The sequence below is a fragment of the Chanodichthys erythropterus genome, chromosome 13, assembly GCF_024489055.1.
Source record: "Chanodichthys erythropterus isolate Z2021 chromosome 13, ASM2448905v1, whole genome shotgun sequence".
In the NCBI taxonomy this organism is placed as follows: Eukaryota; Metazoa; Chordata; class Actinopteri; order Cypriniformes; family Xenocyprididae; genus Chanodichthys; species Chanodichthys erythropterus.
The window spans coordinates 5998252-6024485 of NC_090233.1; the positions used below are offsets into that span (position 1 = coordinate 5998252).

At 37.5% G+C, this 26234-nt stretch overlaps 2 protein-coding genes across 3 annotated transcripts; both read right to left on the bottom strand.

Annotated features, from left to right (window-relative positions):
- Positions 1 to 900: 900 nt before the first annotated feature.
- On the bottom strand, positions 901 to 15821 carry wu:fi75a02 (serine-rich adhesin for platelets). 2 transcript variants are annotated; one of them, XM_067406691.1, is made up of 9 exons: positions 15524 to 15821; positions 14297 to 14611; positions 12950 to 13240; positions 9663 to 11424; positions 9455 to 9511; positions 7075 to 7288; positions 6566 to 6699; positions 1791 to 1862; positions 901 to 1698 (listed from the first exon to the last, which is right to left on the bottom strand). In XM_067406691.1, exons 2-9 carry the CDS (start codon positions 14598 to 14600, stop codon positions 1428 to 1430), a joined length of 3105 nt encoding a protein of 1034 aa, XP_067262792.1. In that variant the 5' UTR covers positions 14601 to 14611; positions 15524 to 15821; the 3' UTR covers positions 901 to 1427. The 2 variants fall into 2 exon arrangements, with proteins under 2 accessions (XP_067262792.1, XP_067262794.1); XM_067406693.1 differs by lacking the exon at positions 9455 to 9511.
- A 1853-nt stretch (positions 15822 to 17674) lies between these two features.
- Positions 17675 to 21058, bottom strand: zgc:193711 (uncharacterized protein LOC569781 homolog). Its single transcript, XM_067407831.1, has 4 exons — positions 20947 to 21058; positions 19813 to 19862; positions 19697 to 19722; positions 17675 to 19609 (listed from the first exon to the last, which is right to left on the bottom strand). Exons 1-4 carry the CDS (start codon positions 20976 to 20978, stop codon positions 19277 to 19279), a joined length of 441 nt encoding a protein of 146 aa, XP_067263932.1. The 5' UTR covers positions 20979 to 21058; the 3' UTR covers positions 17675 to 19276.
- Between the last annotated feature and the right edge of the window lie 5176 nt (positions 21059 to 26234).

A 26234-nucleotide genomic window follows, 5' to 3' on the forward strand; every position in this document is an offset into this window, starting at 1 on the left:
ACAGAAGAAAGAAACTCATACAGGTTTGGAACAACTTGAGGGTGAGTGAATGATGACAATTTTCATTTTTGGGTGAACTATCCCTTAAAAGGATTAGTTCACTTCAGAATTAATTTCCTGATAATTTACTCACCCCCATGTCATCCAAGATGTTTATGTCTTTCTTCAGTTGAAAAGAAATTAAGGTTTTTGATGAAAACATTCCAGGATTTTTCTCCATATAGTGGACTTCAACGGCTACCAATGGGTTGAAGGTCCAATTTTCAGTTTTAATGCAGCTTCAAAGGGCTCTACATGATTCCAGCCGAGGAATAAGTCTTATCTAGTGAAGCCATTTTCTATTAAAAAACAAAACCCACTAAAAATTCATATACTTTTTAACCACAAATGCTCATCTTGCACTAGCTCTGTGATGCACCACGCATTCAAAAATCACATTGGAAAAGTCAATTGTGATGTAGGCGGAAGTACCGCAGTAGGGCGAAAAAGTCTCATTTTCTCCTCCAACTTCAAAATTGTATGACATCGCTGTTTTACCTTTTTTTTTGTAAAAGCCGTTTGATTTAATCTTTGCACGTTCGCTTTGTAAAAACCAGCTTGGTTCTTCCACCTATATCAAGCATGATTTTTCCAACATGATTATTTAATGCATGGTGCAGAGCAGTGAAAGACGAGCATTTATGGTTAAAAATTATAGAATTTTTATTAATTTTTTTAGAAAATGGCAATCGTTTTGTTTTACAAGACACTTATTCCTCTGCTGGGATCGTGTAGAACCCTTTGAAGCTGCACTGAAACTTCAGTTTGGACCTTCAACCCATTGGTAGCTGTTGAAGTCCACTATATGGAGAAAAATCCTGGAATGTTTTCATCAAAAACCATAATTACTTTTCAAATGAAGAAAGAAAGACAAACATCTTGGTTGACATGGGGGTGAGTAAATTATCAGGAAATTCTGTAGTGAATTAATCCTTTAAGCTGCCAATTTAATAGGTCGAGACCATGAAGGGCATAAACCAAAGGATCATTAATCGTCATTCCCACACTTGCCTGAAAATGACAGTAAGGAACATGTTGGTTAGCCACGTGTCGCAAATGCAAGCTAAACAACTAAGTTGCAGCAGTCACATTGTGAGGAAACGGAAAGTGCTCAAGTGAAGGTTTACTATAATGTGCTTGTATTATTTACACACACATACACACACACACACACACACACTCATTATTCAAATATCTTTTGGGTCAGTGCACATCATACCTTTGAAGTCTCAACTGTAACTGCTACAGGAATATGTTCGTTTCCATCTATTGCTTTTCGTTCCGTATACAACAATGTGTAAATCTCCAATTCTTACCATGCCCTGGCAATAAGATTTAAACCAACATTTTTGGTAACTTATTGGGAATAGATTTGTGAAAATCTGAGCTTAAACCTCCAGGCCTTGGCGAGAAAAATAGTCTTCCAGTTCTGTGAGTCTCTCGATCAGCATTACATCAAGATCAGCGTCATCCTGTCTACCTCTACGAGCCCTTCCTCGCGGCCCCTTCACACGCAGCGGACCCAGGTTAGTTTTAGCCTTGCGTTTCCGAGGCAGCGTGAAATCTGGGAAGTCTAGGACTCGCTTTCGTTTCTGATGACCAATGCAGATCAGAGAGCCGTTCTTCTCTTTCGGTTCTTCAAATATCGTCTCCAGACTTCTGTGTAAATGAAAATAAGAAATCAGAAAATGATTTCCAGAAAAACATAAAAAGAGCAAAAATAAATAAATACAAAAATTGCGAGAACAAACCTGTTAGGTATTGGAGACTTGTAATTCTTATTGGTATAAATCTCCTCCAAACTGAATTCCTTTTTCTTCAGCCTTATGGGACACAAACGCAATCAATCAGTCGGAACATTTTAGAGCTGGACATTGAAACAAATATTTATGATATATAATCAATGTCTTATTAATTAGTGTTATACTACTCGAGATCAGTCTCAAGACCATTTTCTTGTCTTGGTCTCGACTAGTGTTGCACGATATACCGGTACTAGAAAGGTATCGCGATACCCTGCTTTTAGAAACGGTACGGTTCTTCATTTTATTAGTACCGGTACTTTGAGTGCCAGCTGTATTTCCTAATGTGCGACAGCAGGGAGCAGTGTGTGTGCAGCGCGCTGCTTCTGAGGCACATTGAGTGCGTGTTTATTCCTGTCAACTGCGCAACGGCAGATGCACAAAGCAAAATATGGCATTATTTTGCTTACATTGCCGACAGTCAGGGCAAGCCCACGGACACCACAAAGCCCGTCTGCAAAATACGTTACAAAATAACGCAAGCGAAGGGAGCATCCAACTTGCATCCCGATTTGTACAGAGAATTTAAAGAGCGACAGGTTAGTGAATGTGATACCAGCGTTATGTTTATGCTCTCAAAAATTAAATGAGTGTTATTTATATTACTCATGCAAGCAGACATCCGCAAAGAGGTGTATTATTGAGTCTAATAAGTGATATCTGGTTGCTAAAATAAAATTAATTTTAAAAAACAAATATGTGAAGGGACTATACAATTATATTAAACCAATTTATGCTTTAATAACATTGCTCTAATTATTTACAGTAATCAATATTCTCACTGTCAAAACACTTACATGCAGGGCTTGATGACAGCCACTCCCACTAGCCACTTTGGCGAGTTGAATATAATTTAAGTTTACAGCCAAATGGTCGTCGAAGATCGTCGTAGCACAAAATTACAATCCAATCACACAATTCGTTATTTACATGCAGTTAGTGAAGGGGGGATAGGCGGAATTGCGCTGAATGACACACAACAGAAGCGCTCTCTCTCTCTCTCTCTCTCTCTCTCTCTCTCTCTCTCTCTCTCGCTCTCTCTCTCTGTCGCGCGCGCGATCAGTTTTCCACGCGTCTGAATAGTCAAATACACGTGCACACAGATGTCTAAATGTCCATCATGTGGAGTATCTCGCGTGAATACAGTCGGTTATGGCTTAAGTGGACGTAAACAGGTGGGTAATAACTGGATATTTGTCAGTTACGTCCATGCATTCAGCAGCCCAATTAAATAGGCCTGTCCATCATTAATGTTAATCAAACAACAAAACCTGTTAAATATGTTAAATAAACTTAGTGTATCTGAAAAAAGATTATTTTTAATTTACTACTGTTTTTGTAATTTGCTTCTTTGTTCTTTTATATAGCATAACACAAATAACTTGTTCTCATACTAGCTCATGCTCATACATTGTCCACCTCTTGCCCACCTGTACATGCCAGCTGATATAAAATGTAATCTTGATTTGGGTGGTCAGTCTGCATTTAAAAGTTTGAAAGTGTTTTAAATCTTCTAAATCAAGTAAAATGACTCAAAGTAATTTAAGCATAAGAAAGTCAGCTTTAAATCATATAAAAATGTAATTTACCAACATCAAAATTGTGGCCAATAAAAATGCTAGCCACAGTTCTGTCATATGTTATTTATTTACTTTTCCTACTGTTTTAGGTTTTTGCCATAGTATCGTTTAAGTATCGGTATCGTGATACTGAAGTTGGGTATCGTATCGAAGTCAAAATTTTGGTATCGTGACAACACTAGTCTCGACTGCATTTGTACTCAGTCTTGTCACGGTCTCAACCCACACTGTTCTTGGTCTTGACTTGGTCTCGGTTTAGGTGGCCTTGACTACAACACTACTATGAACATCACAATGATATTTAAGTACTTTTAATTTGGTCATTAAGGCTACTTTCACACAGTCACAATGAAATATTTAAATGCTACTGATCCACAATCTGATTTCTGACTTGTGATGCAGCCTGAATCATAAATCACACCGTGTTTGTTTGTTGGCCAGAGGAGAACTAGCCCCTGACTGAGCCTGGTTTCTACCAAGGTTACTTTCTCCATTCTGTCACCAGATGGAGTTTGGGTTCCTTGCCACTGTCGCCTCTGGCTTGCTTAGTTGGTTATACTTAATATTCTACAATATTATTGATTTGACTGCACTGACACTTATTGGATGAGAACTTAACTGAGCTAGACGATGACATCACTGTTTTCTGCAGAACTGCTTTATACAGTGCTCAGCGTAAATGAGTACACCCCCTTTGAAAAGTAACATTTTATCTCAATAAAATGTTCAATATTCTCAATATCTCAATGAACACAAAAACAATTTCCAAAATGTTGACAAGACTAAGTTTTATATAACATCTATTCAACGTATAACATGAAAGTAAGGTTCAATTTTTGTTCCTAATATGAGTTTTACTCATATTAGGGTGATGCAAATATGAGTACACCCCATCGAAAGTCTCTGGAGCAAAGCTAAATTTTAGACTACAAATGTCTTATTTAACAAGAATTCAACCACAGGTGAGTCTAATTATTCATTACACAGGTGTCCAGCAGACAGTTGACTATAAAAGGGTGTTAAAACCACTTCCCATTTCATGCTATCAGCAATGGCACCACATGGAAGAGAAATGTCACAAGACCTGAGAAAGAAAATAATTTCTTTACACCAGAAAGGTGAAGGCTACAAGAAGATCAGCAAAGCTTTACTTATCAGTCAGAATACTTTAGCAAAAGTGGTACAAAAATTTTAAAAAGATGGAACTGCGACCATCTCACAGAGACGTCCAGGTCGTCCACGGAAGTTAAAACCTCGACAGGAGCGTCTTCTGATGAGAAGGGTTGAAGAAAATCAGCATGCAAGTTCACTGCAGTTAACTAAAGAAGCAGAAAGCCAAACTGGGGTGACTATTTCCTGTGACACAATACGGCGTACACTGCAGAGGAATGGCATGCATGGGTGCCGTCCACGAAAGAAGCCTCTCCTAAAGCCCAGGCACAAAAAAGCCCACCTAGAGTTTGCCAGGACCCATGCTGACAAAGATGAAGACTACTGGGACTCTATACTCTGGAGTGATGAGACCAAGATAAATGTTGTTGGAACTGATGGCTTCAAAACTGTATGGGGTCGCAAAGGTGAGGAATACAAAGAAAAATGCACAGTGCCTACAGTGAAACATGGTGGTGGCAGTGTCCTTATGTGGGGCTGCATGAGTGCTGCTGGTGTCGGGGAGCTGAATTTCATTGATGGCAACATGAATTGACAGATGCTGCTCTATACTGAAAGAGAAGATGCTACCATCCCTCCATGCCCTTGGTTGTCATGGACTTTTCCAACATGACAATGATCCTAAACACACATCTAAGGCTACTGTTGGATTTCTGAAGAAGAACAGGGTGAAAGTGATTCAGTGGCTCCTGATCTGAACCCAGTCAAACACCTATGGGGAATTATGAAGAGACAAGTTGAGCATCACTCCTCATCCAGCATCCAGTCTCTAAAAGAGGTCATTCTTGAAGAATGGAAAAAGATAGATGTTGCAAAATGTCGCCAACTTGTTCATTCCATGCCTAGAAGACCTGGTGCTGTCATTAAAAATCATGCAGGCCATACAAAGTACTAGATGTAGTAGTTTTTTGTTGTGGGGTGTACTCATTTTTGCATCACCTTAATTTGTGTCATCTAAGTGATATTATTAACCTTACTTTCATGTTATAAGTCAAACAGATGTCAACATTTTGGAAATTGTTTTTGTATTCATTGAGATATTGTTTAAAATGTTACTTTTCAAAGGGGGTGTACTCATTTACGCTGAGCACTGTAGATGAAATTAACTAATTTAATAATTGATGATTTTTACAGCGGAACTGAACAGTGATTTGACTTCAGCTGAACAATGACACAATTTTCTTTTAGAGCTGCTGGACAGCCGAAATGAACTCTGCTTGCATCATTGAATAATTTTCCTGTTATCACTGTACAGATGCTTTGAAACAACCTGTATTATATAAAGTGCTATAAAAGGTGACTTGACTTGACCACCAGTTTTTTGGATTGACAACCACATTTACTTACAGGAGTCTCGAAATGTCCCGTTCAAACAGCAACTAACAGTAGCATCTCGAATACTGTCTGTGTGAACGTGCAACCGGAGTCAAGCCTGTATTCTCTTACCAGTAACCATAGTGACAGTGACCAAAGTAATATCAAAGTCCATACGGGGTGTGAGTTCATCCATAAAACTGAAAAGTCTTATCACTTTTGATATGACATGAGTCTAATCGAGACTATCAAATATTATAATACAAATCAAATATTAAAGAGGTCCTTGATTATGATATGATTAACTTTTTTAACTTTAGTTAGTGTAATGTTGCTGTTTGAGCATAAACAACATCTGCAAAGTTATGAACTACTTTAACAAATGTCTTTACTACCTTTCTGGGCCTTGAAATTGGTTATGACGTTGCTATGAGGTCAGAAAGGTCTCCAATTTCACAAAAATATCTTAATTTGTGTTCCGAAGATGAACGGAGGTCGTATGGGTTTGGAACGACATGATGAATAATTAATAATAGAATTTTCATTTTTCGGTGAACTAACCCTTTAAGATTCCTCATCATCATCATCACCATCACCACCATCACCATCACCATCATCATAATCATAATATTATAAAGACTAGAGGAGTTGAATGCTCACCTTTTTGGTTTGGGGAGTCCCATTGGAGTAAGGTTGTTATCTGGTTTGGGAACTGTCTTACGAATACGAATTTGGGAGACCCTTTTGGAACGTTGACCTGCTTGAGCTTCAGCATTAGTATCATAGAGTCCCACCTAAAAGAAAGATGAATGTCAAGCCTTGAGCAAACAAAACTGAAATCTTTCAGTTCAGCAATGTCTGTAACCAAAAATACACTCACCAGCCACTTTATTAGGTACACTATATATAATCATCCAATCACATGGCAGAAACTAATTGCATTAAGGCATGTAGACATGGTCAAGACAATATGATGAATTTCAAACTGAGCATCAGAACAGGGAAGAAAGGTGATGATTGAAGTGACTTTTAAGGTACGAGGGTGTGGTTGGCAAAACCTGCACTAGCAAGGTGTATCTAATAATGTGACCGGTGAGTGCATTTGCCAACTTGAGTTTTTTCTTCTTTCTTAATAATTTGTTCAAATTCTAGAAGAGATAATATAATACCTGTTTCATTTCTCTAGATGCCCCCCTACTATGCAAACCAGGGTATTTGACATTTGCACTGACAATAGCAAAACTAGGCACAGATTCAGTAGGGGATCCATCCAATCGCACCGACTTGGGGCTGATGTTGTGCCGTGAGGGGTGATCCAGACTCCTTTCTGGTGTGAGACGAATTTTTGACAGATGACACACTGATGAAGATGAGATGGCCTTCCTACACACAATGAAAGGATCAAGCATTTCAGAGAATACCAGGTGATTGCTAATATAACATCAGTCAACATCTACATGATTAAATGATCAGCTTAGAAGTGCAGATTGCTGTGGTTTGTAAAACTGGACTGGCTTCATGCTTTAAATATGATAGAATGAACAAATCTGAAAAGACAGACTGATTTTATTGATATGATTCTATTTTACTATGCAGATCACTTAAAAAATACATAAGGTGAAGTGAGTCATTTCTGCACTACTAGCACCACCAAACCAAATAGAAAAGCCCAACTAGATTTTCACATTTTCTGAAGAAAAGGTGAGTGCTGTCATGATGCTAGGGTGTTCTGAGTGGTTGCCAAGGTGTTGCTATGCAGCTGTTGTGTCCTAACCAGACATGACAAAACACCGCAACATGATAAAAGGCATATTTTCCATTTAAATCAGAATTTTTGCCCTAACCATGACAGTGGACTCTACAGGGGATTCTATTTTTGGAATAATTTCTATTTATGCAACGTTGTGACTGACACCTCAGGTATCGACTGTGTTATGTATAAAGTTTAAATATAATTTTGTGTGACTTTAACAGCCTTAATAAGAGAGATTTAATTATTTACCTCAGATCTTAAAAATACCTTAGGAAACAAAGGGAAACAAGAAAGTTCAAACTGAACTGCACAAACAAACAAGTGTATTTCCGGGACAAAGATTGTATCAGTCACCGAGTATGTATTTAGAATAGTGAAATTATTTTATTTTATTATTAATTTGATTATGTAGTTATCCGTTTCATTAGGAGTGTGAGACAGCAGTGCGCTTGTAGAGAGAGCGCCCGCCCAAATGCTGTTCTGATTGGCTGTGATTTGTGAATAATTTTGTCACATCTTGTAGATTGGTCTTGTTTGTCGCTAAAATTGTCGCTAAAATCTTTTAATGTTGCGTTTGGTTATGACACCATGTAAGATGGTCTGAGTGGATGCCAGGGTGTTGCTATGCAGTTGCTAGGGGGGCCGATCCCAGCCTCAATATTTCTATAGGGCTTTTCACACTGCACTTAACCCTGGGTTATCTTTGTTCTAAAACCACTTTAAACCATGGGTAAAGAAACGTTTCACACTTGTAATTTAGAAGCAGGGTGCCAAACTTGTATGATGTGTTGTTAGAATGTTGGACAACCAATAGTGTGCCTCATATTTCTGTACTTTGGACAGTCACAGAAACAACTCGCATTGTATATAAACATTAAATTCACCGTTTGAGAGGAAAAATATCAAATGCTGAGAGAAAATGCGACAATTTCAGTAAAGAAACCATTTCATTCTTACCTTTATAGTCCGAAATGTCCGTTCAGTATAATGTCGATAGTACAGTTGGCAATACAAGGATGCGCAATACTAGAGCTTTTATGAAAACAGGTCTCATGCTGCGTTCATCAAATCAATGACACTGACACCGCACATATGCAAATAAGAAAGTTAACCCAGGGTTTAGGAATGTACAGTGTTAAGCTTATGAATACCCAGGATTAATTGTTAATCCCGAATAAATTATGAGCAGTGTGAAACGTGAACCCAGGACAGCCCAGGATTCCATTTACCAGGGGATTGATATGACCCAGGGTTAACTATTTGAAGTGTGAAAAGCCCTTATAAATTTGTAGATTTGGCCCCGTCACTACGGTTTTTTTTTCTACCCGCTTATTGGGCTGCTGGGTGAAAATCGTGCATTCAATCACTTAGAAAAGTAACAGGATAGCTCAAACACACCTAACCACACAAGCTGTCATTCATGTCTGTAGCAAAAATGCACCAAAGTTTGTTGAAGTAGATCTGGCACAAATTTACCCACTCACAATGTTCATAGAATGAATCAAAAGAGCAACAATGAAGAGGGATCCATCCCTATTTACTATTGCATTCCAAACACAGGAAGCCCACAGGTAACATAAAATGAGATTGAAGGAAACAAGACAGAAACATAATAAAGATGCCGGGCCACTGTAGACTTCCACAGGTTTGGAAAGCTTTTCTGCAATTTGATTTCGTGTTGCTAGTTGTATTGAAATGATGCACTTCACCTTCAAACTGAACCATAACTGGTAAACAAAGAAAATTTCAATGATTGGGTCGACTAAATTGCCAGAAATGCAGGGGGATATGCCCACCGTGCTGAAGCTCTTTTCCTGCTGGGTGTAGCTTCTTGACTGGATCGTCGTGTATAGCTATCAACGAAAAGATGTAGATCAAAACGGGTTGAATTGTAAGTGCAAGCAGCATGCAGGTCAAAATGACATTCATTTATGATTATGTAAATCAAACTTCCTTGCAATCAAAACATGCAAAAGAAATTTATCTTCAACAGTTTTAACTTACTGGTGATCGTTGTCTACGCCTGGTGGGGCTGAGAAGTCAACCAGAGGTCGAAAAGGATGACACCTGCACCGCCCCAAAATCCGACTCACAACCGTGTGGATACCAGGACGTGACAACTGTATAAGGGGAAAGTTGAGTCTTCTGTGTCGAAACCACAGTCTGAAGGATGTTGGAGAAGATAAAGCCAGGACGGTACTAACACCTGCCCCATAGAAGCTCCCTTTGCTTAAAGTAGACAAAGGTGGAGTGGTAGGACGAAAAAGTTGAGATAAGCTAGGACAACATGCAGAGTCTTTATCCAGATTGATAGGTAAAGCATTTGAAGAACAATCTGGTCTACCAGTCAACCAAGGAGAAACAAGTGTTGAGTCCTCAAGAATTGTCTGACAGTGGTTGGATATCTCTCCTCCCTGCTCAAGAAAGGACAAAGAAAGGGTTTCTCCAACTTCGCCAAATGCACGAAGGTGATGTGTCTTTCCATCACAGGTTTTGAGCTTGGATCCAGTTCTGCTGTAACCAGTTTGTCTGTCCAAGTAATTTGAGGAACAGCTGCTGGATACCAAGCGGTGGGCAGTATTCGAGAGCTTATTCAACAGTTTGTTAGTATCACCGTCTAAAAATGGTTTGGAGGACCCATTTCTTGAGCCCGAGAGATGGGAACTGGAGTGTGCTTGATGAAATGTCAAAAGCGAATCTAGTGACTTTTGGTCACCTACACCTTTTACCAATTGGTTTGGTAAAGCAAGTTTACAGTATGGCAGGATTGATGACCCTTGAAAAGAGAGTTTTAAAGGACTATCCTTTGAGTATGGTAACTGACAATCAATAGTTTGTTCTTTACTACTTATCTTTGTGCTCTCTACAGATTCTCCAGCATTTGTCAATGTCAGTCCATCTACATCCCGTGACGTTGGGATGTGAACCAAGTCTGAAGTACTATTACTCAATGAGGTAGTTGTAGAGTGAAAAACACCATTAATTTCAATCTTGTGCAAGATCTCATCTTCTTTCTTGTTAGAAGTCTGAAAGAGAACCGAACAACCCTTGGGTTTCTCAGGGTTGGGTAGTGCTCCAAGTGGCTTAGTGGAGAAAGGGAAGGCAATTTGACTAAAGGACTGCTGCTGATTATTTTCACTCTCGTCTTTACTGGAATTTTTCAATGCCACTGGTTTTCCAGAGGGCTTTGGATTTGTATCTTTTGAAAATGAAAAAATAGGATCTGTATTTGTGTGTGACTTTGCAACACTAGGAGCTGAAGATTTGAAAAACTGAACAGAAGGCACCCGGGGGTGTTCAGGAACATGTAAACGCTGATTTTTCTCTTCTCCCTCCTGACCAGATTTATCGTCACTATCAGAGGACAGGGCTTCCTGTTTACAAGAAAGTCCTAGGGTGTCATTGTCATCTGAGCAGCTGAGCACAGAATCGACCAATAAGCTTAAGGCGACTCTGTCCTTCTCAGCTTCCAGTTCCATTTCCAGATCTTCAAAATCTGAGACGGGTGAGTAGTTACCCTGCAAGCAATTGTCAGTTTGTCCAGAAGAGTACATTTTTAGGTTACCACATGATGAACTGGAACCACTGCAATTCCTAGCAAGACCCTCACTGCTTAGGTCCTCAGGCTTATGAGCAGGGGTTGACAATGCCCATGAACACACAGGGTCCTTTTTTGATTCAGGTGATCTAATAAGAGATTGTGGTCTACAAGAGGAGGCATTTGAGATGATTCCTTTGTTGTCTTTAGGCACTTCTGCATCTGCTCCTGTAAGTACACAATAATTTATGTCAAAATGTAATCCATGTCTTTGCTTAGCTTTGAGGTCATGTACATTCTAGAGTACATACATCTAGAAAATTTTCAAAAAAACAGACCATACTAATGATGCACTCAAATTATAGTCAGAGGATGTAACAAACTAAATGCTACTGGCTATTTAAAAAGGGATATACACAGATGAGCCATCACATTATGATCAACCCCAGCCTAGAGCCTAGCGCCTAGCAACCAAACGGTGCCGCAGGTGTAGTTCACAGAGCAGTATATATATCAACCGAGGACCAGCTTTTGGGCAGTAGAGTGTTCGGTGTCAGAATGGGAAAAGCTGCCGAATAATCGGAGTTTGATAAAAGACAAATTGTGATGGCATGGTGCCCCGGAACTTTGATCTGATCTCGGAAACAGCACTAGAAAGTATGTATCAAAAGTGCTGCACAGATAGCCAAACGGCGAACCGTCATCCAGCCATGTGTTGTCCACAGCTCACTGATCCCAAGGGGAGTGAAGACTGTTGTACATTGTTCACAGGGACTGCAGAGCCACAGTGCGCCAAATCACCAGCAGCTACAACAGTGGTGACCAGGGTAATGTGTCACAGCACACAGTTCATTGCAGCCTTCAGAGTATGGGCCTGCGTAGGAGATGATCCAGATGGGTCCCCATGCTAAACGCACGCCATCGCCAATAGCGCATGAAATGGGCCCAAGATCATCGAGATTGGACCGTGGATGATTGGAAGAAAGTGGCCTGGTCTGACGAATCAAGATTCCTGGTGCATCACATCAAAGGCCAAGCATGGATTCGCCCATTACCAACAGAGGCTATGGCACCTGGATGCACTGTTGGGCGGACACAGGCCAGCAGCGGTTTTCTTGAGACACTTTAGGCTCCATTATCCCAATAGCACAATCCCTGACAGCACAAGCTGTCAGGTATCTGAACATTGTTGAGGACCAAGTGCACCCATTCATGGCAACTGTGTTCCCTGCTGGTGATGGCCATTACCAACAAGACAATGCACCATGCCACACTACCAGCATCATCAAGGAGTGGTTCGAGGAACATGATGGTGATCTGTTAACGCCTTGGCCTAACATGAACCCAGTCGAACATTTGTGGTTTGACTTGGAAAAGCGGGTTCTCACTACATCACCACCACCCTGCAATATATGGGAACTGGAGGACCTGCTGTTGACATTATGGTATCAGATACCCCAGGAGACCTATCGCCTCCTTGTTGAATTAATCCCTCGCTGTGTGGCCACTGTTTTGTGGGCTAATGGAGGTCCTACATGTTATTAGATAGGTGGTCATAATGTAATGGCTCATCGGTGTATGTGGGCCCTACAATATGTCCTACCCCACCTTCTTGTTACAACAGAAAATATGTCAACACAGAAAACGATGCTCATCCCAGCATTTCTTGGGTTATGTATGAAGAAAATAAAATTTGCATCAATTTATATAATTATTCATTTAAGTATATCATTATGCAAACATGAACATTTACCAAAACTGCAAGCTGATGAAACACTTGAAGTATTTGGATGGCAAAAGGACATGTCTCTTCCCAGCTGGCCAACTTTACTGTGCAGCTGAGCTAAACTGCGGGTATGTGCACTGCTTTGTGAACACAGCTGGTCCATCCTCCTCTCCACTGCCTCAAGACGTTGGGTCAGAGATCCGAAGGTATCAGTCAGCAGACGTTTCATCTCAGTTTGATGGGACACAAGAAATCGTTCAAGAGCTCCAAGCTGCTCTCCTGATGGTCCAGCTGGTCGTGGATCCCTGAACTTGCCCTCTGCAAAAGAGATGTTGATCAAAAGCGGTGCTTCGTAAAAGCAATATCTTTACTCATAGAAGATACCAAAACATTTTGGAACCAAGTCTTTCACATTACACATCTGCAACATTCCCTCTAAGATGAATGAAGTTACTTCTGAAGTTACAGTACTCCTGTGCAACAGCAGCAGACAAAAAAAAAACCGGGGACAAACTCAAAGTCAGCTAGAGTTTTCATGAGAAAAAAAAGCTACATAGCATGGAAGGCCTAAAAGACCATGGATTATTATTTTTCTGTCATGTTGTTCCATTTTACATTGTATTCTTATGTTATTTTCTGGAATTATATTATTGTATTATTATTTTGTACATTTTTCTATTAGTCTAAGCGATGTCTTTTGTTAAATACAGATTAATATAACAAAAAAACTTGACAAAAGTTACTTTTACTTAAATTGTGGCCTCTAATTATCCTACAATTCAATAACTATCATAATACCAAAATATTTGCTCTATGCACTACAGTTCAAACGTTTGTGGTCAGTACGATTTTCTTTTAAATAAATTAATATTTTTATTCAGCACAGATGCATTAAATTGATCCAAAGTGACAGCAAGACATTTACAATGCTGCACGTCATCAATAAATCGTTAAAAAAAATGCATCACAGTTTCCATGGCAATATTAAGCAGCACAACTGTTTTCAACATTCATAATAAGAAATGTTTCTTGGGCACCAATTCAGCATATTAGAATAATTGTACATATATGATTGAAGACTGGAGTAATAGTACTGAAAATTCAGCTTTGCCATCACAGAAATAAATTACATTTAAAAAAATATATTAAATTGTAATATTTCACAATTACCATTTTTACTGTATTTTAAATCAAATAAATCCAGCCTTGTTGAGTATAAGATACTTTTTACATTTTATTTATTTATAAAGGCATGGGGAACATAGGTGTTTCTACTCAGGTAGCTAAGGGGTCTTCTGTAGAAATAGAAATTGCTCAGTAAAAACAAAACTTAGAGGGAACATTGCAGATTCTACCACATATATTCAACATTACCTTGCTGAGTACACATGTGTATGCAAATCGCACTAGGATCGACTCCAATGTTACTACTTTTCGGATCAAACGCCATCTGTCTCAGAGCTCCTTCATTCCCCAGATGAACTTCCTTCATTCCTTTCTCAAAGTCTGAGGGCTGTGGTCTGTCACCAGATTCAATCTCCTCCCTGCTGGATTCTCTGCATCCTTTGGCCAACTGCTCCTGATAGAGCGAAGACTGAGGAGCACGATGGCACGGACCAGCTGCAGATGCAGGCACCTGCTCTGTTCCCTTCTGTTCAGCCGGAAGATTGGACAACATCTTTCAAGGAACTGATGGGATGAGATGAGGTAACAGATTAAGTCATAAAACATAACATGATATCGTAAAATTGTTATTACTATTCTGTCTATTCTTTGGTCTAACCCATCTCACCATATTTACATACAATGGCATTTACGAATTTCTCCATGTAAGGTCTCAGACAGTAATACTATGGCACTGAATAATAAGCATATGTATACCTTGGTGTTTACATGATATTCCAATATATATATATATATATATATATATATATATATATATATATATATATATATATGATAGTAATATTACCATATAATACAAACATACATGGTAGTAGCACGTTTTACATACTTTTAGTGAAACTTACTAAAATGGTTTCCTGATTTTTTTTTTAAATAAATCTTATTACCTACAAATGTCACGCGCAACTTCCATACGTTACAACGGTTATCTCCATTATTTTATTTTATAAACATGTTTCTATCAGGATATATTCAGTGGTCACTAAATACAGGAACCTATCAGACGCCCATTTCAAGCTGTTTTGCTGTAGCAATAGCAATAGCACGCTCTTCTAAACTCCGAATAACCGCACATTCATGAACACTGAAATGTCTATACGTGCACATACACACATTTCAATTCATACACTTAAAGTGAGAGTTATTAATTCACCAGCTAAAAACAAAATGAATAATTAAATGAAACTGAGCTGGTTCCATTGCAAATATTATCACACTAATTAAACACGTTACTAGACTGATGTTTGCATATAAATCACGAGAAAATATTCATAATTACTTTTTTATAATAATTTGTAGGTGCTATGCATAATGACGTCAATGAACAGGCTCCTCATGCATGTCAGGCTTTTAAAGGCCCCCGAAACGAATACAAATCAATCAAGAGCAAATCAGACATGTTTAACAAAGCAGTACCTATATTGCGTTCCTCCTTACAACGTCAGTCCCCGCAAAACCGCGTCTCCGGCTGTGAGATTGTGCTGTTAAATCACTAATACTCGCCGATACATCCTCATGATGCACAGGTCGGATGTGATATCTTTAACCAGTAAAAGTCATTTCCGGCGACCGTCCAGACTGATGAGAGGATTAACAGTACGAACTGACTGTACATTAAACCAGCTTATTGTTGCGGTCAATTTAATTTACTATGTCATGCATTTAACACAGAGAGCTAACAAAACACCTAATAGTAAGAATATTTGCAAATGACGAGCGGTGACGACTTCCGTCATTCGTGGAGCTGTAAAGCGTGTTGCCATTGGCTGTTGCATGGACCGAGGGCTTAGGCTTATATCTGTTGGACTGTTTTAATGGCAACACTTTCATTTTTATTTGAAAAACATATTTTATTATGCCAAATATACAGTATTAAATTTTAATTGATACTTAGAATGGTATAGCATAGCCCATACATAGTCAGAATTACTATTAAATAAATATTCCTTTTATTAAAAATAAAAAAATAAAAAATCACAATTTAAACTGAATTAATTAATTTATAAAAAAAGCTTAAAAATGACAGAGAAATCACCAGAGTGATATATCGTTATATCATAATCAGTTAATCAGTTTAGTTAGTTTTTATAGATCATAGCCTACCTGTTAGATAACGCAATATAATGATGATAAGCTAATAATGAAACTTTAGTACGCTGATTCATTCTTTATTAGTTGCTAAGTAGCCTATGTGACAGTGTGAGTAAAGATTTTCCTCGAAGGTTGTTCTCAAAATCAGTGTTCTGTTATTATGACCAGCAGAGGGCATAACTTCCTGCAGATTTGAGTAATTTTACTCACTGTTTGAAGTCCATATGAAACATACAGAATGGTTTTCTTTTCACCTAAAATGAGTTTTTGGCATATTACAGGATTCCTGTAACATCAGGGGACTATGCAAAAGTTTTTGGAGCAATATCCTCTAAAGTCTGCATGCTGTTCAGATCTCAGGAAAGAATTAATTGTCAACAATGGTCCCCATCTACTTTAATTAACTCTTATGTAGGTGATATTTGTTTTTCTCTTAATTCAGAAAACAGATCTATAAGAGAGTTATTTCAAAGAAATATTATATGTTTGCCTTATATTTACTCTTATTGGAATCGGTGGACAGACAATATTGCTTGGAAAAGGTCTGGCTTATACCTAATCAATATTTAATTACCGGTACAAACAAAGTCAAAGAGGTATCAGTCAAAATTATACATAGGATTTACCCAGTGAAGCATTACCTTGTAAAATTTAAAAATGATATTGACGTTAAATGCACTTTCTGTGACGGTTGCCCTGAAACTGTGATTCATCTGTTCTGGCACTGCCCATTGGTAAGACCATTTTGGCAAAATATTTGTGATTTTATAGCAAAAAATATTAATAACCAATATGTGCTGTTATAGAAGGATGTAGTATTTGGTCATATGGAGGATTGTAGAAACAAGCACAACCAGATTTATATAAAAAACTTTATACTTTTAATGGCAAAGTTTCATATTCATAAATGCAAGTTTTCTTGCAAAAAAAAACAAAACTGTTTTATATCTTTTGAGAGAGAATTTGAACATTATATTGACTCTACGATATTCTTTGAAAAAAAGAGCAGTTAAACTTTAAAAAATTTGTAAAATTTTCAATATTTTTTTCTAGATTTTATTTAAGCCCCCTCTAGTATACTTTTGTTTGTTATACATTTGATGTTATATATTGTATTTTGATGTATTTTCTAATTATATATATCTATATATATCTATATATATATATCTATATATATATATATATATATATATATATATATATATATATAAAATTGTTACAGTTGTAATTTCTCGATAAAAATGATATCAAAATTGAAATATATTGGTCAAAATCATACATTTACTCACAAACTGAGCAGCAAACACAACTTTTGGATGCCATGTTTATTCTTTATGCTTCCTTCAAAAATCGATCTGAGGAAGGTATCTCATGAGACAGGAAGTGAAGCTAACATTGGATTCAGATGTGCCTTGATGCCTTACTACCTTGAAATGTGTCCTCAGAAGGCAGCATTTTCCAGTTTTCGGACGCAGCCTAAGAATCAATGATGCCACAACATTGCTCAGCTTCTTGTTGTAAAAACTACTGAGATTTAAATTCCCAAAGAAATGGGATGTGTTTATATGTATTAACTCAATATTACAGGTTTTAAACTATGGTAACTTTTTAGTGTCATGTTAGCTGACGCCTTTGTGTTAGTTTGCTGAAGTCTATTGCAGATATAGATATTCATACATGCGTCTATGGTTGCAGACGCATAGTTAACTTGCTCTTGAGTGTTCATGGACCAGCTTTGACTGTTCCAATATGGCGGACGGCTTACATATAGCGGCCCATAGAAACAGCTGATAATGAGGCATCTATGTAGGCTATCTTTGACTGAAACTGTCTTATTTTGTTTTCATTTGACCATGATGTATGATTGATTACAATGCTTTGAGGTCAGAAGTATGAAATTTAAGGATTAGTTCAATTTCAAATGGCTTTCAAAAATTAGCCCAAGCTTTACTCACCCTCAAGCCATCCTTGGTGTACATGACTTTCTGCTTTCTGATGAACATAATCGAAGAAATATTAATAAATATCCTGACGCATCTGAGCTTTATAATGGCAGTGAACGGGACCAACTAGTATGAGCTGAAGAAAAAGCTTCCATCCACATCCATCCCTCATTAACATGTACTCCACACAGCTCCATTGGGTTAATAAAGGCCTTCTGAAGCGAAGCGATGCGTTTGTGTAAAAAAAACTATCCATATTTAAACAAGTTATGAAGTGAAATATCTAGCTTCTGCCAAAATGGAACTGGCGCCGCATTAGATATGTAAGATGCAAAGGGAAGGCGTAAGACATACAGCGTAAGCTTTTTGAAGAATACAGAAGGCGGTCTGGCAGAAGCAATTGCAAGGCAAGCATTTGTGTTTATAAAGCATATACATTTTAATTTTTTTTAGAAAATGACAGATCGTTTTCGCTAGATAAGACCCTTATTCCTTGTCTGGTATCGTTTAAAGCCCTTTGAAGCTGCAATGAAACTGTAATTCTGACCTTCAACTGTTTGGAGGCCAGTGAAGTCCATTATAAGAAGAATGACCCTGGAATATTTTCATCAAAAACCTTGATTTCTTTTCGACTGATGAAAGAAAGACAAACATCTTGGATGACATGGGGTTGAGTAAATTATCAGGAAATTTTCATTTGAATGTGAACTAATCCTTTAAGGGAACTTTGTCTGGAACAAAACAAAACTACGTCATACAACCCCTTCCAGTCAGGTCATAGTCAGAATAAACTGTATGGATGAGACTTTAGCCAAAAAACTATACGGTAAACCAGGCAGACACAAATAATGGAATAAAACTGTCTATTAGTAAACCAGTTTGCTGTAAATGTATAACAAATGTTAGAAATACATTTTGATTTGTAGAAATGATAATATAGGCTACACATTTTAAGCAAACAACCACTTGCTTTTGAAATGACAGGTTTTTATACATCATGATGTATAGAATATGAAGTGCACAATTAAATGTCTTGCTCAGTGGCACAACAGTAATACAGCAGGATAAAATGTTCAAAAAAGAAATGTTTGTTCTGTTTTTGTTGTTGTTGTTGTTGTTGTTGTTGTTGTTGTTTTCACGCCTTAACTGCTCGCTTTGAGTGGACATTTTTCTTATGGGAAAACCTCATATTTGGTCTCTGCAGTTCTCCAGGTGGGATGAATATATCTGCAGGTTCAGCTGAGGTCTGTGTATTTACAGTAGTTGTAAAGTCTATAGTTGCATACTCTGTGTTGTGGTGGTTTGGAGTCTGATTCAGTTTTCCCCTGCTGGTCGCATTTTCAGATCGTAGGACTTGAACGTCTGCGTAGTGTAAACCATCCTCATTCTGCTTTTGTTTTTTATTCACCTGGGCATACTGTGGTTCAGCTGTCACACAGTCATGCACATGAACGTCAACACGGGGATGCTATGGAAAAAAAGCTGTTGTCACAAAAACATTTACATGAATTTGGATAAAAGGTTTTTTTTGTAGTGACCAGTTTAACCAACTCACCTGATTGGGAGGAGCTACAGGTGGACCTGTTGTAAAGATGTACATCGCAATAAACATCACAACAATATCCTTTTAATTTGTTATCTCATAAATGTAGCTGAGATTTTTTTTGTTACCTTTTCCTTTTGCCCGTTTTTGTGAAAGTTTTCTCGGATTTATTCCCCATCTAAGGAAAGAACAACAACAAACAACTCAAATACAGAAGTTGGTTTATTTGTTCTGTTGTGTATTTCCCTAAATGACAAAGTGAATCATTGATAGTCTTATCCCTTGTGAAAATGAAGTGTGCTTAATGGTATTGAATGTGTCCTTGTAGTGTACTTTGAATCTTACAAGTATATTTTAATATTAATGAAATAAATGTAAGAAGAGAGTAAAGAGAGTACACATTTATGACTGTTACTTAAGTCCCTAAAAAGTACACTTTGTAATGTCAAATAAGTGTTATTTGATATTACATTTATAGTTAATATAGCTATATATGTGCTACATTGCAATTTCATCATTACAAATGAGTAATTACATATATATATATATATATATATATATATATATATATATATATATATATATATATATATATATATATATATATATATATATATATATCTACATGGCAAGTTTCAGTAAAAATAATATTTTAGAATATTTTAAGTTTACCATAAATACTTGTCAGTACACTTTAACCATATTTCAAAGACAAAAGAATTATGAAATAATTGCATATAAAATTTTTATTGTAAATAGCATGCAATTAGGTGTCTGAAAACATTTAAGTATGTTATTTTAAAATATATTATTTCTGTAATAAGTACTTTTTTTAAATTATGCTAAAATGAACATTTTCACAATGGATATGAGACAACTTTGTACTCCTTTGTCCTGTTAAATGCTAATACAAAGCATTTCTTTCTTTTCTGAACAATGCAAACATCATCTTGTATCTGGTTTGGCTTTTCTAGTGTCAAATATTTTCAACAGCATTTGTATTAAAGCTTCATATCAATTACGAAAAGACAAAGGGGATTAATGTTTCCCAAAGTATAACCTGTAAAAGTGAACATTATGTTAAATAGTGGTTAGAGCACTATTTAGTTACACAAATGAATCTAAAATAGTTTCCTCCCTATCAAGATCCTGCTATAAAACAATCACGTCATAGAACCCTGTAGCTTTTGAATAGATAAATACTGTAAATCATGCCCAGTAGGTTTAAAACAATTCAAAGATACACATTTTTGGCTACTCACTTTTCCACTGTTTTGGTTATAGTACTCCCCATGGCGGAGATCGTAGTCAGAGCACAGTTAGCCTAGTGTTGAGCATTTGCTCATATTCCATTTCCTTGTTCCTCTGTAACTGGAGTCCTGCAGGTGTTCCTCTTAAAGAAAGCTACCTTTGTACCTCGAACGGCAATGCCCCTATCGTTGAGGCTGACCTTGAGGTCATGAATGTTTGACAATATCTTTAATGTTGTATATTTTAATATCTTTCCAGTCATTCATTCACAAAACAATGACTGGAAAAAAACAACAAGAGATCTATTTCCTTGTGGTTACATAGAAATTCCTTACTGTGGAGGTAGTAGTACCCTACTAGCCTTGTATGCTATTGTAATATACACATAAATGTGAATTATAAACAAGTAAAAATTATTATATTTTAAGAAAATAATGTATACATTTTCCAATGCTAAAATCTTTCTGTTTGAGCATCCCATTGAAATTCACCCTGTTTTAGTAATTTTAATCAAAATGTCATAACTCTATCTTCCAGTGAAACGACAGACTTCTGGGCCAACAAGCCCAGACAACGGGGCCAACGAGTTTGAAACTCAATCCATTCATCATAAACGTACTCTAATAAAGTCCTTCTGAAGCAACGCAATGTGTTTGTGTAAGAAAAATATCCATATTTAACAAGTAAAAAAAAAACCCTAAAAAGTCTGGCAGTAGAGTTTCCAGACGGATTCCATTAAATTACAGCAATTAACCATTTCACAGAATTACATGCAAAAACTAAAAATACATTGACTTTACAGTCAAACTTCATTAAATTAAAGTATATTACTGTTGATAATCGTTTATTAAACTGTGGAAAAACTAATAAATTATGTCAAATTACATAGAAAATGACTAACTTTCAGGTTAATCTCTGCGAATTTAAGGTTTTTATGAGTTATTTTATAAAGCTGCTCAGTCCATCTACAGTAATTTACTTTTAAAAATAAATTTTCCATGTACAACAACTAGGAAATTATTTTTAAAAATGTAATTAGCACAAATTCAAAAACAAATATTTGCATACGTACAGTATAAATCTTTATTTTTACAGAACCATTCACAACTTCAATCAATCTCTAAATTAAGTACTAAGCCAATTCTGCTAAATCAACAAAATATAGTACAGAATACATTTAATGAAAGGAACGAACATGCACATTTACAGCATAAATCACTGTACATAACACTTTGTATGTCAAGTTACTTGAATTATAGGAAATGCAAGCTTACTATATTATTTTAGAACATGCAAAAATATCAACATTAAAAGACAATTGTAGCTGTATTCCTTTATACTGTAATATTGCTGTTATTATTTTCTACATATACAATTACATTTTATCCAAAGCGACTTACAAATTAGGAGTGCAATGGAAGCAACAAAAAGTGCAGTGACAATTTCCAGCTAGTCTTACGCATAGAACGTTTTTTAAGTTAAAGGTGCCATCGAATGTTTTTTTACAAGATGTAATATAAGTCTAAGGTGTCCCCTAAATGTTTCTGTGAAGTTTCAACTCAAAATACCACATAGATTTTTTTTAAATAATTAGAAATGCGCCGATTCAGGCTGTGGCCCCTTTAATTGCTTTTGCTCTCCGCCCCCTCCCGAGCTCTCAACTCTATCACTGCATAAACAAAGTTTATACAGCTAATATAACCCTCAAAATGGATCTTTACAAAGTGTTCGTCATGTAGCATGTCTAATTGCCTAAGTACAGTGTTTATTTGGATGTTTACATTTGATTCTGAATGAGTTTGATAGTGCTCCGTGGCTAATGGCTAATGCTACACTGTTGGAGAGATTTATAAAGAATGAAGTTGTGTTTATGAATTATACAGACTGCAAGTGTTTAAAAATGAAAATAGCGATGGTTCTTGGCTCTGTGAATACAGTAAGAAACAATGGTAACTTTAACCACATTTAACAGTACATTAGCAACATGCTAACGAAACATTTAGAAAGACAATTTACAAATATCACTAAAAATATCATGATATCATGGATCATGTCAGTTATTATTGCTCCATCTGCCATTTTTCGCTATTGTCCTTGCTTGCTTACCTAGTCTGATGATTCAACCAGTCTATGATCCAGACGTTAATACTGGCTGCCCTTGTGTAATGCCTCCATCATGGGCTGGCATATGCAAATATTGGGGGCGTACACCCCGACTGTTATGTAACAGTCGGTGTTATGTTGAGATTCGCCTGTTCTTCGGAGGTCTTTTAAACAAATGATATTTATATAAGAAGAAGGAAACAATGGCGTTTGAGACTCACTGTATGTCATTTCCATGTACTGAACTCTTGTTATTCAACTATGCCGAGGTAAATTCAATTTTCAATTCGATGGCACCTTTAAACAGAAATAATGGGTCATGTGTTCCCAAAAAAAAAAAACAAAAAAAAAAAAGTCTCTTTAAAATGGTTGGACTTAGTCAAGTTATTCCACCACCGTGGAACAGTCCAGGTAAAGGTCAGTGAAAATGATTTTGTGCCTCTTTGGGATGGCACCACAAGATGCTGTTCACCTTCAGAGCACAAGCTTCAGGAGGGTGTATAAGTCTGAAACAGTGAGTTTCGGTACAGGGGTGCCAGTTATTGTTCTGTAAGCAAACATCAGTGCCTTTACTTTGATACAAGTGGCCAAGAGAACATTACAATAGTCCAGTTTGGATTGAACAAGAGCTTTGATGAGAAGTTGTGTAGCATGTTCCAATAGGAATAGCTTGATCTTTGTTGTACAAGGCAAATCAGGCAGTTCTAGCAGTGTGGTCTGTGAAGTTTAACTGATCAGTTATAACACAAAGGAGGGGCTGGCTGAAACCACAAGCACTTCTGTCTTGGCAAGGTGGAGTTGAAAGTAAAGGTCATCCAGGTTAAGGTCGGAGTTTTGCATGTAGCAGGCTGAGATGTGAGCAGTTACCAGCTAATCATCCGGCTGTAATGAAAGGTAGAGATTTGTGTCTAGCACTCATTGAAGCATATGCGCGAGACATCACTTTCATTGTCAGAGCGCGATCAGACCTCGCTAAGCGAATGCTGGACGCAGTTGGACATAGTGGTGTTTTAGAGGTAAAAAATTATATAAATAGTGTTATTAGTGTCTTAGGACATCAATGTGTCGTCACGAGCTGCAGGGTTTCATTTGGGTTTGTCTGTGCAAGGTTTTTCGACTCTTATTGACCCAAGTTCCAAGTTCTGACAGACGGCAACGGTTGGAGTTAAAAATCATCTTTTGTGTTCTACTGAAGAAACAAAGTCACCTACATCTTGGATGCGCTGGGGGTAAGCAGATAAACATCAAATTTTCATTTTTGGGTGAACTATCCCTTTAAAAGCTGTAAGGAACCCCACAGGAATCCGACACGCCTGGGCGAAGGTTAACGCGTGTATGCCTTTTCAGCGTCTCTGAATGTTCACTTAATTTCACTCGTTTAATCTGACTCCAATTTCAAATGATTAGGCCTATTACTCTTAGGTTGTGTTTCCAGTTAGAAATTAATCATTTGTTATGTATTAATTTAGATATTCGTTATTTCTGATTACCTTATATCTTCAATAATTTCGTTCACTGCAGTCCCGGTATCGCTTTAGAAGAGTTACTTCGGCCGACTTGAGCACTCTTCCCGGACAAAAACTCGTCAGTCTGACCTTAAACATTGGATGCAGAGTAAATATACACCCTTTAAGTTGGTCGCGCTCTGCTAACTCATAACAAAAAGCATAGTTTTTTATATATTTACGAAAACTGCAACTTAAGGCAGTGATATTCAGAAATCGAAATGGACTTAACTGACATGCCCCATGCTCCATCTATTAAACCTTTCGTATGAACAATCCTGAACACAGATTTGAGGTAATACCTTCGTTTTGATCTACTAGAAATAATGGATTAAGAATAATACAGAATCAACCAAATATAACATTTTATTTGTCAAGTAAAAATATATCATGCCCATTACATTACAATTAGACAATTAGAAGCCAATTCAGAAATGTTAAATGCATAACATCGATTACTCAAAGAAATGCATATACACACAGTGATACATGAATGTCTTCAGACATTCACCCATCTCTGTATGGGGGTTCTGGTTACAGAAGATCCCCACTGACTGCTTTGCTCTTTACCTTTTATACCAGGACCAGAACAAAAGGATCGTAAATGTTTATTACACCAACACCTGTTTTGGGGGAGAGGAGAAGAGACACCACCCAAAAAGAGGACAGAATTTTCCTTAGTTTTCCATCTTCTTCATAATTCTAGTGACTGCTGTTAAATTGAGACCATTTTACCAATCGCACCAGAGACATTTAAAATGATACCAAACTTGATATGGAAAAACAAAAAATACACAAGTTACATTATACGTTTTGAATAACTTTCAGTCAGGGGGAAGGACAGTTTTTGTGTGTGTGTGTGTGGTGGGGAGGCGTTGTCCTTTTGGAGTTAGGGCAAGGTGTTGCCCCTTGCTATTTCTCTGAGATCTTCTTCTCTAGGCGAGTTTTATTGCTTTATTGCAGGATGCTTGATCTCAGTTTTCGTTTAGCAGGAAAATCAAGCCTTACAAAGCTAGAGAACAATGCCACTCCCTCTCTTCTCCTTGCTTCTGGACCACTGAACAGACGTCTCCTTACTGTAGGTGTCATGATCACCGTCTGTTCCTGTCACTGTTCCTGGACTACATCTCCCATCATCCTCTCTGTCACTCACCTGCACACACTTCACACTAATCACTGATCACCACATCCAGCTGCAGCTCATTACCTGGACTATAAAGGACTTCCACACACACCACCTCACCGCGAAGTATTGTTTCCCCAGTGTACAATTTCCGAGCGTTTATTCCCTGTTTGTTTGCCTGTCTGTTCTCGACCTTGTCTGTTCCTGTTTTTGATCCGTTACTGCCTGTCCTGATCCTTGCTTTGTATACCGACCTGTGAGTGATATCTGCCTGCCTTGTGACCTACCGCCTGTACCCTGACTACGACCCTGCCTGTCCTTTGCTGCTCCTGTTTGTTCCTGATTGACCCTGCCTGTACGACCATTCTCATTCTTAATAAAACGCTGCACTTGGATCTCCTGCCTGAGCCTCCCATTCGTAACAGAATACTTCGCCACTACCAGATCCAGCAGCTTCGGTGAGCGTCTTTCCCGTTTTAACATGGACCCAGCAATGCAACTGATCAGCCTCCACCAAGGTACCCGTACCCTCGAGGTGCACATTCAGAACTTTTTGGATATTGCTTAT